This window comes from Sinohyriopsis cumingii, chromosome 2 (assembly GCF_028554795.1).
Source record: "Sinohyriopsis cumingii isolate HCF-2022 chromosome 2, ASM2855479v2, whole genome shotgun sequence".
Lineage (NCBI taxonomy): Eukaryota > Metazoa > Mollusca > Bivalvia > Unionida > Unionidae > Sinohyriopsis > Sinohyriopsis cumingii.
This window is the reverse complement of record NC_142962.1, coordinates 86,260,150-86,274,843: the sequence shown is the minus strand read 5'-3', so window position 1 is coordinate 86,274,843 and position 14,694 is coordinate 86,260,150. Positions and strand designations below refer to the sequence as shown.

General features: G+C 36.7%; 1 protein-coding gene across 2 annotated transcripts in view; it reads left to right on the top strand.

Moving 5' to 3' along the window:
* The window catches only part of LOC149805317 (putative ATP-dependent RNA helicase DHX57), a 113,593-nt gene extending 99,274 nt beyond the window's left edge, over positions 1–14,319 (top strand). For both annotated transcript variants that reach the window (XM_089949227.1, XM_089949228.1), the window contains exons 24-27: positions 601–662; positions 7,447–7,536; positions 10,112–10,255; positions 13,262–14,319. In XM_089949227.1, the coding sequence (XP_089805353.1) occupies positions 601–662; positions 7,447–7,536; positions 10,112–10,255; positions 13,262–13,405 (440 nt within the window). In that variant the 3' untranslated portion in view covers positions 13,406–14,319. The remainder of the gene's footprint in view (positions 1–600; positions 663–7,446; positions 7,537–10,111; positions 10,256–13,261) is intronic.
* Positions 14,320–14,694: the final 375 nt, after the last annotated feature.

The following is a 14,694-nucleotide window of genomic DNA, read 5'->3' as shown; positions in this document are numbered from 1 at the left end:
CCTCACAATCCATCTACAAAAAATTATTCTACCGTAAGAAGCAAGTTGGAAGAGTTTTCTTTCTAAGCACATTATATTCCATTTATAATTTTCTTGCTTCTTCTGGCTTCTTTCTTTCAGTGACAGAGTTTTCTGTCATTGTTAGAACTTTAACTTTGTTGTACTTGCACACACTGGTGCCTTTTGTATCTACCTGCACAGGTCACTAGTACATTCTCTCACAATTGAGTGTTTTATTTAATGTGCGGGTATTATATATACTAATGGAAACTTGCATGTATTGCTATATTGTTTCTGTTGTGTTGGATACAGACAAGTACTCTTATCTATTCGTATTTTTTAGTCTTAACAAAAACATTGTAGTATTAAAAGTGATACTTTGGGGGTTGTTTTTTTAAGAACTATATTTTACTAGAAAATAAATGTATTGTGTCATTTTTTTCTTTGTGTGGTTTTTTGTTCTTAGACTTTTTAGTGTATAAAGAATTAATAGATTTTCTGCCACACATATAGATTGGTCATGGAAATATAATGATATTGTCAGAAATAATGAAATTTGGATAAGGTTTTTTGTTTCATGTTTAAATGTATCTATTCCAGGATCTGTACCAAAAGCTCCTAAACCTGAGGAACTGAAGTTTAAGACAAAGTCTGATGGTTATGTAAGTGCATAATGTTACTGATGAGATCTACATGTATTCTTAATTAGGCTGGTTCCTGCTGGATTGCTGCATTGTTTCTGTGATGTCAGATGTAACTTAAACATTAGATTTGCATCTGCTGTATATTCTGTGTTCAAAAAAGTGTGAGCCATAATTCAGACATCAGAATTGCATGTACTGCAGGGGTACCAGTTTCATCCTGTGTAAAAAATAATGTGAGCCATAACTGGGACATCAGAACTGAGTCATCTTGGGGACTGGCTTATTTATCCTGTGTATAAAACATGGCATCCATAACTCAAACATAAAAATTGCATGTGCTGCTTAGGTTCAGGATTTTATGTCCTGTTTGTCAGCCATAACTCAAACATAAAAAGTGCATGTGCTGCTTTGGTTCAGGTTTTTATGTCCTGTTTGTCAGCCATAACTCAAACATAAAAATTGCATGTGCTGCTTTGTGCATAAAGCTTCATTTTGCAGATTTTTGCTTCAGATTCATTGGTTTATTATTGGTTAAGTGAGAATAAAAGTTGCTGTTCCATTTAAGCATACTCAGGAAAGGCAGTTCTTTTTAGAAGTATATGCTTGGATACTCTGATTACCAAAAGAATTGTTAAAACTTAAATACAAAAATCGAAATTCCATCTGTGGACGACTTCTCCACAGTGAAAGTGCTATTTTCTGGGTCCCAAGTATATTTTCCCGGAAATGTCCTCATCAGATTTCCAAATATTCCACATAAAGATGAGATCTCTATACCAAGTCATTTTTAGGATCCTGACACCATGCTTCAATGATTTTACCTGTACATGATCATAGACAGCCCTGGCACCTTCGTCACCACTGCAGAACTCTTCATTAATGGTGACTCAGCATTGCCACTTCAGGGTTTGACTCTATATACATATCATAGGACAGCAAGGTTAAGAGCCAAGTTTCCTCCTGGTCAGCAGATGTACAGGCCAGTTAAGTGGTCCATACATCACATAACCCATCCCAGCCTAATGAATTGGACAACATCCTCCCCACACAGATGACCTATTTACATTTTGAATGGCCTAGGCCATATACAAGGTACAAGTGGTCATGAGAGGCCAATACTATGACTAATACATGCTGAATCACCAGAAGACAACATGGCATCCAGTATGTCAAGCACAACCTACGCTGGCAATTACAGAGACCAGTCTAACCAATATACTGTATAAGGACACTCAAGCTTAGTTCTTCACTTTCCAACAGATGTCACTTTGAAATTTCTTGACCCATTGCCATGAGAAGAGACTCATCAATCAGCCACCGTTTGGAAGTCACAGTTTCTAATTCAGGGTGCTCTACAAGATTAGTGAGCAGCAGACCTTGGCACACTTTGCCAGCTAACTCTCAGGCATCACAGGAAAATTAGCCTCACCACATGCAAGCAAAGACAGTGATGCTGGTTCTCAGGGTGCCATCATCGGTTTGAGACTTTACTATGTCACCGGAAGATTCAGCTCTCTAGCCTCCATTGAAACAGTTTTCCACCTGTTACCTCCGGAGTTCTGCCCTCCTCTTACACTCCATCAACTACCTGGACCAGAGCTCAAGCATCCTTTGATATTATGATGAAAAAGGAAGAATCCAACTTCAAATTACTTCTAAATTCTGGTAGAGTTATAGACATTTTGAGCTGCCTTCAGCATCATTTACAAGATTCAAGCATCAACTGACTTTTCTTCTAACAAAAGTGACACCCATCAAACTTTTCTTGGCGGTTCTACCTTTGCCATACTCCTGTATTTCATTCAGACACCCCAGCAGTTGACCTTGATAATGTAGCTTTGATGTTACAAAGTCACACTCCATAAGTATAGATCAGATGACCTTGAATGACATCCAGCAGTTAGTATGCAGTATTATAACCACGGCTGCAAATTTGCAATCGGCTTGAAAAATCCACAAACAAGCCACCAAAGAGACCAATTTCTCTCCCATGCAACCACAGTGTTGATATAGGGACATTCTGGGAAATCACCAAAAGGATGCAAGGGCCACACATAGTACACAAACCTCAGAAAAACCATCCTATTGAAGCTCCACCCATTGAAAGTCATATTTCTCACAAACCAAACTGGAAAATGACAGAGAGGGCCCTATCATTCTTTCTCTCCAACATTTGTCCTTGCAGCAGCCTCACCTCTAAAATAATGACATCATCTCCACTCTACCCTTCAGATCCTGGTAGAAGGTAGGCTCCAGTTCTTTTATGCTGAATGTGAATAGATATGCCACAGTAATCAATGGACTTAACAAGTGGTTTCCAAGAGACTTGGCATCCTTTTCAACACTCCTTCTCCTCTGTCAAGAGTCCCAACAGGTACAAACATACTAACTGACCCATTCAAAGCCACTACCTTGCAGCAAGAAATAAACAACCTTGTCCAGAAAAGGGCAGTAGAACATGTTCAAAACACAAATTCTCGCAGGTTTTATTCCAGACTTTTCTTGGTCAAAATGGTGAATGGCACTCTGCACCCAGTCATTGACCTAAGCATCTTCAATCAGTTCATTCATGCTTCTTGGTTCTCGATGGAAACATCATGGTACATTTTGAAAGCCATCCAAGAGGGAGACTTGGCAATCAGTGTTGACTTAAAAGAGGCATATCTTAATGTCCCTATTCACGAGGCTTCCAGGACGTTCCTGCGATTCATCTACAGTGACATTGTATACCAATTCCGAATGCTCCAATCTGGACTTGATATAGGTCCTTGGGTCTTCACTTGTCTGATGAACCAAATAATGGTGCATGTATGGACCATTTCTATGGCAGCAACATCAAGTTACCTGGATGACATCCTGCATAAACATCAGCAGAGTTATGGAAGACGACTTGATAACCCTGGTTACACTCCTTGCCAGTCTGGAGTTCCTTGTCAACAAGGAAAAATCTGACCTAGTACCATCATAACAATTTGTTTGCCTAGGTATGGAGTTCAGTATACAAGTAAACATAGTACGTCTCCCGCAGGAATGGGTATTGAAAATCCGAACCATGGTAGCTTCTTTACTTTCAAGGAAAAAGCTATCTGCATGGGAATTGCTTCACCTATTAGGCTTGCTCAATGTGGCAGTGGACCTCATCATCCCAGGTCACCTTGATATGCATCCATTATAAATGATTTCTTTGTCCTGATTGAGGCCCAACCCTCACCATCTGTACACAGATGAGGTTCCGTCTGTTGAATTTGGGCAACCTGGCTCAAAGTGGCTTTACCTCTGCAAGTACAACCACCAGAGATTACACTCTTTATGGATACAAGTATGGAAAGCTGGAGAGTACATCTACTACCATCCTTTTGGAAGCCAGCAGAGTATGGTCTCCACAGAAACAGCATCTGTATATCAATATTCTAGAGATGAAGGCCATTTTGAAAGCCTTTCAGTTATAGCAGTAATATTTAAATGGAAAGGGTGTCCTCATTCTGGCAACTCTACAGTGTTGTTTTATCTCAAGTGGCAAGGTGGAACCAAGTTCCCACACCTTTACATCCTAGTGCAGGATTTGCTAAAGTGGTGTCATCAACAACAAATCCACTTACAAGTTGATCATATTCCAGGATGACTCATTGCACTAGCAGATTCATTGGCACAGAACAGTAAACTAATAGAGATGGAATGGTCTCTCCATCCCAAGGTTTTCACTCAGATATGTGCTCAGTGGGTGGATCTGTTTGTGACAAGTTGGAATAGCTAACTTCCAACCTTTGTCTCACCAGTCCAGGATCTGAAGGTCTGGGTAGTCGACACTATATTAATAGATTGGAATGACCTGGACACATATGCCTAACCTCAAACACCTCCTATTCCAAAGGTGATACAGAAAGCAGAGTATCGCCTCATCCTCATTACAACACTCAGATGGAAGAAGTCATGGGTCAATGACCTCGTCAATCTCACAATGGAAACTCCCCAGAAATTTGGAATTTTCCCTTGTCTGCTTAAACAACCATGATGGCAGTTGTTTCATCTCAGCCCAAAGCTACTCAACATTTTAAACAGACCCTCAAGAATAAACAGTTCTCACAACCAGTTGTGGAGAGAATCTCTCAATTCCTCCTCTCGGAAAACATATGAAGGGAATGGCAAATTTTCAAACAGTGGTGTACAAATGAACACGTACCTCTTCAGGCATATATCCCACAAATAGCTTATTTCTTCCTCCAGCTGTTTGAAGAGAGAAAGTTAACACCAAGTGCAATCAAAGGTTACTGCTCCACTGACACCTTTCATCATGGAAGAGAGGATATTGGACAAAGCAAAGACGTATCCAACCTTCTCTCCAACTTTGATTATGCACAGTCAAAAGTGTTCGCCCTGTGCCCAAAGTGGCACCTATCTTGGGTACTAATCTGGATGACCAAGGCACATTTTGAACCACTTTCAAGGGCATCTCTGGCTCACCTTTCATCCTTTCATACAAGACCTGCTTCCTCATTGCATTAGCGATAGTGGGGAGAATCAGCAAAATGCATGCCCTATCAACAGACCCAAATTACATGCAGTTCCAACAAGATGGGTCAGTGTCACTCATGATGGCACCCTCTTTCATCGCCAGAAACAATCTTCCATCAATGGGTAACCAGATTTTTGTTATGAAACCACTGTCTATTCTGGACACTTAAGCTCAAGGCCACCCACAAGACCCATTTCTAGCTTTGAAGTGGTATCTTAAAAGGACATAGCCTCAGTGCCAAGGGAGGTAACAGCTATTTTTACCTATAAATAAAGAACATGAAGATGTATCAGCACAGACATTGTTGTTCATGTTGTTATTTGCTCTGCATATCGATAAATAACCCCAGCTCAAGTGAACTTATTATTTTGCATTTTGGCTCATGAGGTTAGAGCAGATGCCATCAGCCTAGCATTTGATTAGAACTGTTACCTGACAATATTCAGGCTGCAGGATGGAGATCGGAATCCACATTCTCAGTCTTTTATCTCTGGGAATTGTGTTTTCTTCATCAATGAGTGACAGTTCTAATTCTGAATGTATGTGTTCTTCATCAGAGAGTGACAGTTCTAATTTTGAATTTATTTGTACTTCATCAGGGAGTGACAGTTCTAATTTTGAATTTATTTGTTCTTCATCAGGGAGTGACAGTTCTAATTTTGAATTTATGTGTTCTTCATCAGGGAGTAACAGTTCTAATTTTGAATTTGTGTTCTTCATCAGGGAGTGACAGTTCTAATTTTGAATTTGTGTTCTTCATCAGGTAGTGACAGTTCTAATTTTGAATTTATGTGTACTTCATCAGGGAGTAACCATTCTAATTTTGTTTGAACAGTGTTTAGTCAAGAGAACATCGTCATGGATGATTTATAATAATATAATATATGGCAATTCAGTAGAAAGCTGAAAGTTTATTGAAAGTTGTCTCCCCTGTTACAGAGTAATTTAAACTTTTTAAAACTTTCTTTATCATTTAAGCAAGAAAACTTAACAGTTGCTGATCTCAGGCTCCATTTGAATGTTACTACTGTGATTGATTTTAATTTTTGCTTTCTATATTCTCTTATGTTTTCTGTGTCTTTCCACATTCTACCCTTGATTTCTGGAATACCATAGAAAATGAAATTGTCTCTGTGCGATTGTGCTTCTTGATTCTCAAGTTTCTTTTCATTATTCAATAGTTTTACTTGTAGACTTAGCACTGATTCATTGGGGTCATTCATTGTTTCTTTTCGTTATCTAATAGTTTTACTTGTAGACTTAGCACTGATTCATTGGGGTCATTCATTGTTTCTTTTCGTTATCTAATAGTTTTACTTGTAGACTTATCACTGATTCATTGGGGTCATTCATTGTTTCTTTTCGTTATCTAATAGTTTTACTTGTAGACTTAACACTGATTCATTGGGGTCATTCATTGTTTCTTTTCGTTATCTAATAGTTTTACTTGTAGACTTAGCACTGATTCATTGGGGTCATTCATTGTTTCTTTTCGTTATCTAATAGTTTTACTTGTAGACTTAACACTGATTCATTGGGGTCATTCATTGTTTCTTTTAAGTTGTTGTTGTGCACTTTTAATTTTTCATTTGATTTGTTTTTTTAGTCGTAAAAATATTTGTTCTGCATTCTTTATGTACTGGGATTGCATTTGGTAATTTGGAAATCTTGTGGTATTAAGAGAAACATTAAAGATCTGACACAGTTGATATTTATTTGTCCTTAGAATTCTTTTAAGTAGCTTGATTTGCATAAATCTGGACCACACCCATTGGATTCATTTAAACCAATAATGTTATATACAACATCTTCACTAATGTTGATGCAAGAGAGAATGGAGTATGGCTGTTCTACGTCTAGTACAGCAAGTTGATATTTTGTCATATTATGAGTTTGTATTCCTGGCTGTTCACAGTAGAAATCATTAATGTTTAAGATTTCTTCTTAGACTTTCTGTGGATGTCTTCAACAACTTTCAACCACTTCTTAGAACTAGGTGAAGAATGTTTTAACTTTATCTTACAGTTGCTGATTGTGGAAATATTTAAATTCACATATTTCACTAATTTAAGGTGGAAGGTTCAGTTCCAATTTTGTACTGCAAGCTGAGCAAGTAAGATGTTACGAAAACAGTCTTGAAATTCAAATTTTTATTTTTGTTTCTTTTGTTTTACTTGCTGTAAAAATAAAGAAAAATTTGTCTCATACGTTTTTCTTTTTAATAAAATCAAGTTGACATAAGGGTCTTCTTACATTTATGATTGTACTTTTTTGTTATTTTTCTTCCAGGTGAACATACACCCATCTTCTGTAAATTTTCAAGTTCGACACTATGAGAGTCCTTATCTGGTATTCCATGAGAAGGTGAAGACTTCCAAGGTGGGTTTTTTTTTTGTTGCTACAGTTTGCTGTCATATTCTTTATAATGTTTGCATAGTTTCTGTTTTAAATGCAGAGAATACATCAATATTGCATTTTGCATAGCTTTTATTTAAATGCAGGGAATACATCAATATTGGTTTTCGGCAAATACATAAACTTCATTAGATTATATGGAATGCCATTGTTTTGAATTATTAGATTAGATGGAATGCCATTTTGTTTTGAATCATTGCCAGTATAGAACATTGTGAATAATCTTAAATATGCTGTGGAGAAAGACTTGACAATATGCTACCATATAGCATCAGTAATAGTTTCCTGAGGACATCATTTGTTCTATAGGTGACAGACATCTCCATCAGTCTATACATTTTTTTCTATCTCTTAAACTTTTTGACCTGGGATCTGTTAGGATGTTCTTGCTGAGAATGTCTTGGAGTTTTTAAATGAGTTTCGTTTGTGTAGAAAATGTGACTTTGTATACAAAAATTTTAACAAGTTTGCATTTCATCTTTGCATTTTACATTTTTAGGGATTCCCTAATTTACTCAGCACTGTATAGCCACTAATTAGCTGATTTTGTCATTACATCATATATATATGATTTTAAGTTATTTTATTACATAAAGAGGGACTGATTATAACTTATCAGTTTGTTTGTGACATGTTCCACACAATACAGTAGTCCCCCTCTTATAAGGCCACCCCTAATGCAGCAGGAAAGTGGCCTTATAATGCAGGTGGCCTTTCTAGAGGGGGATGACAAATGCGAATAGTAAATACATATGAAAAAAGTCACAAGTACATTTAATTTTAAATATTTAATATTTTAATTAAAAAATCACATGCATGATGTGAAATAAATGTAAAACAAACTTTGTCATCATTTGCAAAAGAATGCTATGAATAACCATTGATACAGTTATAAAACTGTCTTTATAATTATGTTACAGTTCACATCACGTCACTTTGTTGGTAACAGTCTAAAAAACAAACCAGTCTCATCACATTAAAAATATCCTTGCTGTCATATCCCCTGCATATATCGTTTAGTCTTTTGTTCCAATCTTCGACAACTTCATTATTAACATCAGCTGATTCGCCGCTAATGACAGAATACTTGATATTGTGTCGCACTTGAAATCTGTGCAACCATCCGTTACTTGCGGTAAAGTCGTCATATCCCAGTTCAACTGACAAAATTTTTGCTTTTTCTTGTGTTTCAAATCAGGATACAAACGTCTCCTGGCTCAAACAATCTTCCTTTCTCCGTCCATTTCACCTTTCCACTTCTGCAGAATTGTTTCATTATCTTTCACGATATTGTTTATCTGAGTCTTCCCGACGTTAGTTTTCTGCAAGGATCCTCGACAATCCCCCCCCCACCTCCCGTCAGTTTAATTACTTTCACGTTCTCCTCTAAACTGAGAATTTTTATTTTCCTCGATGACATGTTGATCTTTTTGCAGTAAGTTATTCATGTTGCCAACTATAATACTAATAAAACAATTTTGTATGCATCTGAACAAATTGCCGTGTGTTTTTAAAGGAAGTGATCTTGTCACGTGATTCGTTAGTCGCAGTCTGGTACCCTATTGTTTTTATACATTTCTTGAAACTAGGTGAGAGAAGCCAAAACGGCTTCGATATGTACCATTAACATCACGAAGATTTGACCTCGCGGCCGCTAGGATTCGTAATTTTGACAATTATTGTCAGGGGTAATAGCCACTGATTACCAAAGTGAACAAGCTCAACATCTTACTAATGGAAGCCATAAAGGCCATTAAACCATTTTCCTGCTGACTTGGGTATTGCACATCGATACTGCCACTTCTCAGCTGTTTCTACTGTTCGATAATTGTTTTCTTAACAATTATCAGAGTGACTAAACCGGACATCTTATGATAACACAGTAGTAAGGCTAATTGGATTACATGTACGTACCCTTTTGTATGGATTAAAATTTGAGCCTTTCTCGGTTTTTATGGAATAAATTTGGCTTCTCGTGAGGCGTAAATGATATAATATTAACCTTAGTGATAAATGTACTTTACTCAACACTTCTTTCAGTAACGAAAACCTGACATCGGGAAACAGAAATCGGATTACTTAACACACGTTATGAATACAATACTGGTTCTGGATACATATTCAAATAAAATGCGGCCGCTTGTGAGGGGTAAATTTTATGATTTTGCACTAATATGCTGGCCGCTGGTCGCGTTAGCCAGGTGGCCTTTCGCGAGGGGTACTTTTGAACACAAAGTCGTCGGTGCCAACGGATTCTGGCCGTAAGGAGCGGGTGGCCGCTGGTCAGGGGGGCCGTTCAAGAGGGGGACTACTGTAATATAATTGTATTTTCTACCTATCCAGATTGGCTTCTTAATTTTTCCAAATTGCAACTCTGGCTCACTGATGATAAGTCCTTCTTTCGGGGGAATCAGACTTGCAAATGCACCACAACTTATTGGGAGGGTCAAAGAGAAATTGATTTTTTGTAGCACTAAAAAGGAGGGAGCCAGCTTATGCATTTTCAAAAATGACAGTCTCACTTGTAATTTGTTTCCAGGTTTTTATCCGTGACTGCACCATGGTGTCCGTGTACCCTCTTCTTTTGTTTGGAGGAGGTAATATATCAGTGGACCTACACAAAGGGCATTTTGTCTTGTCAGTGGATGATGGCTGGATAAGATTTATGGCATCTTCACAGCAGGTAAATCATTGTGGCTCTGATTTGGTTTGGTTGTTTTTTATTTTTGTAGTTCTTACACCACAGTGACATTGTTTCCCAATATCATATTGCACATCAGTCAAGTTTTCTTACACTATACATGTGTGATGCACACCTAACTGCAATATCCATCTCCCCTCATGTACTGTGCATGCAGACCATGATCTGTTTTATTAATTTTACTATAGTCTCATGTACATCATCAATATCCTTAAACTGCTTGGATATTGTCATATGGGCTGTACATCATCATCAACAGCCTTGAACTGCTTGAATATTGTGATAGTCTGTACATATGTACATCATCAGTATCCTTTAAGTGCTTGGATATTGTCATGTGGTCTGTACATCATCATCAGTAGCCTTGAACAGCTTGGATATTGTGATAATCTGTACATATGTATATCATCAATATCCTTGAACTACTTGGATATTGTGATAGTCTGTACATATGTACATCAGCAATATCCTTGAACTGCTTGGATATTGTGATATTCTGTACACATGTACATCATCAATATCCTTAAACTGCTTTGATGTTGTTATGGTCTGTACATGTGTACATCATCTCTATCCTTTAACTCTTTGGATATTGTCGTATGGTCTGTACATCATCATCAATATCCTTGAACTGCTTGGATATTGTAATAGTCTTTACATATGTACATCATCAATAGCCTTGAACTACTTGGATATTGTGATAGTCTGTACATATTTACATCATTAATATCCTTTAACTGCTTGGATATTGTCATATGGTCTGTACATCATCAATAGCCTTAACTTCCTTGGATATTGCAATAGTCTGTACATATGTACATCATCAGTATCCTTGAACTACTTGGATATTGTCTAATTGTCTGTACTTCATCATCAATAGCCTTGAACTGCTTGGATATTGTGACAGTCTGTACATATGTACATCATCAATATCCTTTAACTGCTTGGATATTGTCATGTGGTCTGTACATCATCAATAGCCTTGAACTGCTTGGATATTGTGGTAGTCTTCTTGTGTTGAATGTTTAGGCTCGAATAAACAGTTACACAAGGAAGAGTGAAAACAAGCTTTGAGAAATTTAACAAATAATTTATTTCCCTGGAAAAATACTGGAAAAATTAAAAACAATAAGAACTGATGGTTTAAAAAATCAAATCCAAAATTTATCCAAGAATAATCCACTAATTAAATTTTAGAAGTCCTAATAATGAAATGTACTAATAAATTCAAATTCAAGTTAAGACAGTGAATCCAAGATGGAAGGTGATGACGTGTACTGTATCCTTTATGGTGTTGGAATGTCTACAGCTCTGTGTTATTCACAAACAATAATCCAATGTTTGAATTAATGAAATGTCTTTGTCCAAGAATTCTGTATGAGCACTCACATACTTCCAGGGAGAAAATAATTATCCTTTGGAATCCAAATAATTTCGAGAAAAAAATTTAATTATGACTCCAACTGACACAACAGACACTTTCCAGTGTGAAGTTGTTGTTGTTGTTGTTGTGGGGTTTAACGCCATTTTTCAGCACGCGATAGGCTATACATGGCGGCCAGTATTAATGGTGGAGGAAGAACCCGGGAAAACGCCGGAAAGAACCACCGACCCACGAGAAGCTACTGGCAAGCTTTCTCACATACCCACATTGGCTGAATTCTAGACTCGAACCGCCGCAGACAGAGGTGAGATGGCAGTGATCCGTAACGAAGAGCGCTTTAGACCACTCGGCCACTCAGGGCCCCCCAGTGTGAAGTAAAAGCCCCAACTGAGAAAAATCTCTATAAACAATGATTGTACAGTAACTCGAAATGCAAAACAAATTCCAGGATGAGATTCAACTTTCTTGAACCCTTGAGAGGTATTTACGTATGAAAGCACATAGTCCTAGTATGACCTTGACAAAAACCAATCATTTTACTCTAAGAATAGGATAAAAATAAAAAGTTGTTTACTTCTCTCACTGATTTCTAAATAAAGGTCAGGAACTAGATCAGCTTTATGTGTTTACAACTGAGTCAAGGTCAAACTATTTTCTGAAAAAATATCAGTTCCTAGTAAACAAAACTACATTATTTTAACATGTAGTGAAATTAAAAATAAAAAGATTTTAAAACTTGCAAACAATTAAATAAAATCAAACATAAATTAAATCAAATATACATAACAATCTGTACATATGTACATCACTATTCTTTAACTGTTCGGATATTGTCATATGATCCATACATCATCATCAATAGCCTTGAACTCCTTGGATATTGTGATAGTCTGTACATATGTACATAATCAGTATGCTTGAACTGTGAATCTAAATTACTTTAACATATGGTCTTAGAATCTAAATTACTTTCACACTGAAGTCTTAGACTCTAAATTACTTCCATACTTTGGTCTTAAAATCTGAATTACTTTCATAATATGGTCTTAGAATCTAAATTGCTTCCACACTATGGTCTTAGAATCTAAGTTACTTTCACACTATGGTCTTAGAATCTAAATTACTTTCATAATATGGTCTTTGAATCTAACTAAATTGCTTGCACACTATGGTCTTAGAATCTAAATTACTTTCATACTATGATCTTAGAATCTAAATTACATTAACACTACGTTTTTTCAATATTATTACTTTCACAAAATAATTGCTTTCAGAATTCACATGTTTGTTTATAAATTCATGAAAATGTTATAATTGGGATTATTTAAAAATTTATATTTCTGTTTGGAATCATGTGACACATATGTGCCTTCCACTTTTTGGACTTTTCATCTACTTGCTATTGTAGGGGTAAATCTTTTAAATTTTGTCACTGTATTGTTCCATCAGACAGTGGTCAAACAGCAGCCAGTGCTGTTTACCAAGGCAAAGAGCAAATGACTTTACTATAAATAAGTTATTGTGAAATAGTAATTGCTGTTGTGAAAAGCATGTCGTTGTTAAAAAAACATGTTTTTTTACAATAATTGTTTTTCTTTTTCCAGGTGGCAGAGTTGGTCAAAGAGCTACGTTTTGAAGTAGACCAGTTGATGACTGACAAGATAGAAAACCCACACATGGATCTGTGTACTTCTCTACGTGGGAGTAAAATCATTGATACCATTGTCAAATTGATCACTACACAGTAGATCTGTGTCATACTAATAACTGCAGCTTGCTGTGTTTATAATACAATTGGACATATCATTAGAGACCAAAGTTTATAATGTAGCCTACCCACTTTAAATTTTGACAACAGGATATTTCACTAGAGACCCCAGTTTGTAATGCATCCTAGCCGCTTTAAATTTTGACAGTGGGACATATCATTAGAGACCCTGTCATTTACTGCTTTGCATTTGTTTAGACAACACCATTGACTTTTTTGCCTGACCTTGAGTTGTCAGAGTAAACTTAGCATGATAACAGTTCTGAACCAATGAACAGGAACAGTTTCTTCTTGGAGAAGGGAGATGGGGTGACAACTCAAAAAGAAAGTTCGCAGTAAAAGAAAGTACTCAGGATACAGAGACTTACATCATTTATATCGCTCCATGCCCTTGATGGTTGGCTATATCTTACAATGGGATGTAATTTTATGTCGGACCTTGAATTAAAAGAAGCAGTTTTGGAAATAAGCATCAAACAGAGTAAGAGAAAAATTGTAATAACAAATGGAGGGGAAGGTGCATTCCATGCTTGATCCTTAATCACTCTGTCGCAGATTATTACCTTCTGAATTCCTAGCAGTAAGGTCAGCATAACCATTATCAGTATCAAAATTATTTTTGTTCAAAGAACAAAGGCAGCCTTAATTCAGACAAGAACAATGATATGCAACATGCTGTGGAAAAACAGTGTATTTTCTGTGTTAGAGTTGACATGTGCAAACATGATGCTAAAGTGGCCATTTCAAATGAGCTAAGTTTTATGCATTTTATGCATTGTGCAATAATGAGCAAAGAGACAAAATTATAGACATCACTCAAAGGCAGTGACAAACACAACTTGTATGAAATACTGAGACACTTAGAGAAATGTATGCACCATTAATACTGGCCGCCATTTATAGCCTATCGTGTGCTGAAAAATGGCGTTAAACCCCACAACAACAACAACAACAACAAGAGAAATGTATGTATGCTGTTGAACAACTGAATGATGTCATTTTTTGTGGAAAAATAAATATTGCTAAACTGTACAAGTGGAGGGGAAGGTGCATTCCATGCTTGATCCTTAATCACTCTGTCGTAGATTATTACCTTCTCACCATATTTGAAATATTGATCAGACAGAATGTAGTATCTGAAACCATTCCCAACTTATGTGTGCTCCACTCATCACTTCCTTAGGGCTATTCCATAGTAAAAGTGAGTGTGGTTGGAAGGGGGCGAGAAAATACATTGTTAAGAACCATCAAATTTTCATTGATCTGCTC